Below are 5,365 nucleotides of genomic sequence, written 5' to 3'. Positions count from 1 at the left end.
AAAAAAAAAGAGTCAATATCCTCTATGCATTTTATTAAAACATTTGCAGTGAGAGGTGAAACATTGTAAGATATCATCTGTATGTCTATGTCTGACTATTTAGCAACAACTTCATAAAAGTCACATAACCCTCGCATATTTTTGGGTTTCCCAGAGTGCATCCTAACTTTCAATTACTGTAAAGGCATCAGGTTCACTGTGATTCTCCCCTCGGAGTCTCTGTCCAGTCTCCAGCTAATCAATTTCAGATGATACAGCATCAGTCAATTTTTATACAGTTATTTATTTAATCATTGCTATTTGTAGGTATTACAGAGACATTAACACTCGGTGTAGTCCTTTCAGCTACACATCCAACAAGATACTTTTCCTGACATTCCTGGCAGGGGAGCAGTAGTCTCCATCTTCAAAGAGGAAACAAATAAAAGTCTTTCTCTGCAAACAAAATACGCAAAATAAAATGAGTAGGTTTTTAACTTTTAAAAGACAGTATTTTAAATTAACTAAAAAAGGTCTTGACAATTAAGTCCAGGTATTAGCCTCTTAGTCTCTCCATTATAGCATTATTATTCATACTTTTTAATTCAAAACATTCACAACTGACAAAGAAAAACAGGTTTGGTACAATTGTTGGATTTGTCTTAGGACTTTCATGTAAATGTGTTTTTGATTGTTGTTTAATGAGGTTTGCAACTTACCCCTGAGCTTTTCTATTTCCTGACAGACATCTTTATACACAGCAGCCAGCAGCTCCTCCTTTGGCTTCAATCCATCCAGAAACACTGAAGAAAAGTAATTGATAATTTAATACTAATAATTCTGCTGCAGTCACACTAGTTTCATTAAATCAGATTTGAGGTCTTAGCTACATAAATATCCTAACTGCTAGAAATAAACACAGTTTTTATCCCATCAGCATTACATTCTGTACACATGGCATCTTAGACTGGACACTCACCAATTCCAGACACCATGCTCTCCATCTCCTGTCGGTTTTTCAGGTACATTGGCCACACGTGTCCGTCAAAGTATCCAGGAGGATCAGGAGGCGTGTACACCCGCAAACTGTCAATCCAAGAGAGCACCAGAGGTAAAAACATGGCTTTCTCTCACTGCTTCATGTTTACAGCACCTTAATCATGAAACGTGGAAATAAAATGGAAACAAATAGTTTATTAAATAGGTAAAACAGAAACGATAGCGTGTTGATAAAATCTGACACCTTCGTCTCGTCTTGCAGACATCATACGGTATTTCCATGAAGTATCTTTTGTAAAATAGCTCATTCAGAGGCCTGGAGAGGTAAAACATGAAAAGAAACAGTCACAGTATTATGACCTGGAATTTTATATTTCTATTAATATTCAATTCAATTTTATTTATAAATCTTAAGTCATGACAAAAGTTATCTTGAGACACTTTAAAGACAGAGTGGGTCTAGAACACACTCCATAATTTACAAGGACCCAACAGTTCAAGAGTTAAGAGATAACTCGTTATTAAATAAATCCTGGGGGACAGCCCTTAATTTCACACTTGCATTTTTTCTGAAATTAGCATCAAGCTACATAGGTCTTTTTTAGGAACTTAAATAAAGTGTCAAAAAAAGTGTCAATTATATCTGAACTAAGCACAGTGGCCTCCCTTGTGTACCTGTGGTTGAAAATGAGGAAACCCTCCACAATCAGCACATACACCATCTCATCAGCTGATGAGGTGGTGTGTTCTGGGTACAGGCCTCGCTGCCTCATGAACGACAAAGGATCTCTTCGCCACGAGTCGACCTCACACATCATCGTGTCCATGTGGAGAGCATCCAGCACTTCAACAGAATGCAATGAGAAAGATTTTCTTTGCCCAGTCAGACAAGTGCATGTATTATGAAAACATTAAATTAAATTAAACATTTAAGTAATTTATAAGCACAGTGTTAATTATTCTCTGGTTGATGCTTCTCAAATTTGAGAATTTTCTGCTTTTCTCTGTTTCTAATGCATTTTATTGGAAAATTGTAAATATTTTTCACTATTTTATAAAATTATAAAAACAATTGATAGATACAATTAAAATAATCAGTAGTTATTGCCCTAGTTTTATTTATTCAGTTAACTACTTTTTGTTTTTTGTAAATTTATACATTACATATTTCTAAATGCCGTTTCAAAGGCCTTTTACCAAAATTGGGGAAGAAATCAATAACATCTTATTTCTTGAAATAAAACTAATTTAAATTGTATTTGTATTTGTATTGTATCAATTTAAATGTATTGGAAATACCAAGTTACATACTCACAATTTACACATGTTTGCAACGTCCCCAGGTAGATAACAACTCTAAAAAGAATTCCAAGACAAAATACCTAGGACATTACCTCAGTGACCCTAAAGGTAGCTACTTCCTCACGTCCACATCCATCAATCTACCAACCATTTTCAGATGGCTGAATGGACAGACAACTGCTCAGAAAATGTCTCGATGTCATGAACCAACCATTAAATAAAAGTGCCCTTACTGTCATACTGCTTAAACCCATTGCTGTCCACTGGTACCACAGAATAATCCTGGAAAAAAAAATCCACCGCAATCACTAAAGTTTTTTAATTTTCCAGCATAACTGCCAAAGTGTAAAAGCAATGATATGATTCAAAGAAGTGTACCTTAAAATATGAATCCTGTGCAATGAGACAGCTGTTGGGTATCCGCTGGTGTAGACTCTTAGAAAGAGTAGATTTTCCTCCATTGGTCATCCTGAATGAAAAACAGTGCACACTGCTAAGAACGAATGTTAATGCTGCACAAATGACATTAAAATTGTTACTTATTTTACTCACCTGCTTCATGCTTTAAGGTTAAAAAACCTGAAAAAAAATCCTGGATTCCAATTCGGCAGTTAAGGGGAAATTTAAGGAAAACTTGTAGACCACATTAGACCAAGTCCATTTTCAAAACAATTGTACCTAGACTTGTCAAATCTGGACTAAATTATCCCAGAGAGACTACAGATTCTTAAAAATACAGTTTCAGATTTGTTGAAATGCTATAAAAGGGAGTTTTTTTTCAAATATGTTGACCACATTGGACCAGGTCCAGGTCCAAAACCATTATACATGGACTTGTCAAATCTGGACCAAATTATCCCAGAGAGGCTAAAGATTCTTAAAAACTTAGTTTCAGATTTGTGAAAACTTCATTCTATGTGTGAAAATGCAATAAAGAAAAAATGCCACGGTTCTTTTATATATGTGGATTACATACGTCCCATTAGAATAAGTAAAGTTTTCCTTTATTGTATTTTCATAAACAGAATACAGCTTTCACAAATCTCATACTGTGTTTTTAAGAATCTTTAGCCCCTCTGGGATAATTTAGTCCAGATTGGACACGTCTAAGTACAGTGAGTTTTGGATCTGGAGCTGGTCTAATGGGATCTACAAGTTTCCCTTAAACTTCCCCTTAACTGCCGAATCAGAAGCTGCAAATCGGATGCCAACGTCAGCTTCGTTAAAAAAAAAAAAATCAGGAGGCAGTCCCAAAAACATAAAAGGCATGCAAGCAGGTCAACACACATTGTTTTAAATCCTCAGTAGTTACTTACCCGCCAACCCCTACAAGTAGTGTCTTCATTTCAGTTTTTTGGCAAATAAAACTGGTAAAAGAAAATTAATTAACAACTTATGTACAGACCTAAATAGTATGCTACACAAACATGTTGGCTACTGCTGCCACACCTCTGAAGTTACTCACGCTTTTCCGCTATTGGTCGCTCGTGATTCGCTTGTTGAGCTTCTACGTCACTCACGACCTGCCCACTGAAAAAAAAAGAAAAAAAGACAAACATTTTGAATATGCTGTACAGCAAAATCAATACATTGTTGTCACATAGTTCTACTGAATGAACTCTTGTTAAAGTAAAAGCAGCCTAAGTTAAAATAAAAAATGAAATGCTAAATGAACAGATAACATGTATTGTGCAGAAAGTGTAGGGTACACACACAAAAACATCGTCAAAGCATTTTAAATTAAGTAGGCTAATAAAGTTATGTGTTATTGTAATGAAAATAAAAGAATTAATAATGGACAATAAGATAAAGTAATTAAACAATAAATTACAAGGGTTAACGTCATAGACTGTATACCATCTGTTCACATATAGAACAATCTATCTATCATTTTCCTCGGGATGAATACAGCATCTATCTATCTCATAGATCTCAACTCACTTGTTCATGTTTCGCGCATGCGCAGTCAAACTTTTCCGCCTTGCCTGGTAGTGCAATTTACACTTCCTCATTGCATGGATTAGCAAAGTGTTCACACCCCGTGGTTCACACTCCAGCGACGTTTTTGACTAAAATATCACATAGCGGGTTTCGTTTCATTTTTTATCCACGCAAATGTCGAAGCCTCCTCCCAAGCCGGCCAAGCCAGGTAAGACTAACACTACGAAGATTTGTTGTTTAAATTGACCCGAAACTTCAGCTCTGCCTCTTGCGAGGACTTAATTTACACACCTTGTTGGCGACGTGAGCCCTTCAACAGTGAATGAGATTGGCTGATTTCTGTCGTTTTATTTCTGTGAAACGTTCATCACAAAGTGGAACGTAAGCTTGTAACCTTTAATTAATGTCTATCCATTAAGGTCACTATCCATAAGTGAACCAGGACAACAGGGGAGTTGGTAAAAGTGCCTGCACTGCTGATTGACGTGTATCCAGCTCTCAGCAGCAGGCCTCTGTGACTTCCCTATTTCCATCACTCATGCAAGGAGAGTGCCTTTAGGTGTCTTTAGGTCTTAGGTTAGGAGGCAATGATGAGTGTCCATGCTCAATGACATCAGTCTTACTTCCTGTATGTCTTTCAGTCTGCTGGTGCTGCTATTCTGGTAACTCCATCGCAGAGATTAGGAAATGTGTCTATTATTCACCAAAAATGTTCGGTTTAAAGCACACATATCATAGTTTTTAAAAGTTAAATAAATACTATTATCTTATGAACATCATATTTACCCATAAATTGTGTCAGTGCAACAGGTGCTCACAATTAATAGTAGGTGTAAAAAACAATTATATAGGCTGTATAGGGAAGCAACAAAAAGCAAACCATCTTCACATCTGCAGTAAAGCCTTCACTCAGTTGCCAGTTTATTAGATACTCAGTGTGCAAAACACACACAAATATTTCTTGTCTTAGTCCAAAACTAATATAGTCTACATCCTTGACGTTCCACTTCTGGGATTGCTCTGTTGCTGCTGGAAATTTTGCCTGATTTTACTCATTTAGGCCGGATATTCGTTGCATTGGGTTTACTTTGTGTTGGCATTTTAAACTTGTCAATTTAGGAGGACTATGGTTAACCTTTTCTCA

The 5,365-nt window shown here is 36.2% G+C and overlaps 2 protein-coding genes across 4 annotated transcripts in view; one reads left to right on the top strand and one right to left on the bottom strand.

Moving 5' to 3' along the window:
• Nucleotides 1-12: 12 nt before the first annotated feature.
• Nucleotides 13-3,780, bottom strand: nmrk1 (nicotinamide riboside kinase 1). Of its 3 annotated transcripts, none has more exons than XM_032515657.1 (8): nt 3,597-3,774; nt 2,659-2,749; nt 2,514-2,562; nt 1,654-1,822; nt 1,223-1,294; nt 959-1,065; nt 699-782; nt 13-404 (listed from the first exon to the last, which is right to left on the bottom strand). In XM_032515657.1, the coding sequence occupies exons 1-8, from the start codon at nt 3,623-3,625 to the stop codon at nt 346-348; spliced, it is 660 nt and encodes a 219-aa protein (XP_032371548.1). In that variant the 5' UTR covers nt 3,626-3,774; the 3' UTR covers nt 13-345. The 3 variants fall into 3 exon arrangements, with proteins under 3 accessions (XP_032371548.1, XP_032371549.1, XP_032371550.1); XM_032515658.1 differs by having other exon boundaries at nt 13-435; nt 3,597-3,773; XM_032515659.1 differs by lacking the exon at nt 1,223-1,294 and having other exon boundaries at nt 3,597-3,780.
• A 457-nt stretch (nt 3,781-4,237) lies between these two features.
• ostf1 (osteoclast stimulating factor 1) overlaps nt 4,238-5,365 on the top strand; it is a 10,973-nt gene continuing 9,845 nt past the window's right edge. Inside the window, exon 1 of the mRNA XM_032515660.1 lies at nt 4,238-4,429. Within this exon, the coding sequence (XP_032371551.1) occupies nt 4,396-4,429 (34 nt within the window). The 5' untranslated portion in view covers nt 4,238-4,395. The remainder of the gene's footprint in view (nt 4,430-5,365) is intronic.

The sequence above is a fragment of the Etheostoma spectabile genome, chromosome 5 (genome assembly GCF_008692095.1).
Source record: "Etheostoma spectabile isolate EspeVRDwgs_2016 chromosome 5, UIUC_Espe_1.0, whole genome shotgun sequence".
NCBI lineage: Eukaryota > Metazoa > Chordata > Actinopteri > Perciformes > Percidae > Etheostoma > Etheostoma spectabile.
The sequence above is the reverse complement of the archived record's forward strand: the minus strand, read 5'-3'. Positions and strand labels throughout refer to the sequence as shown.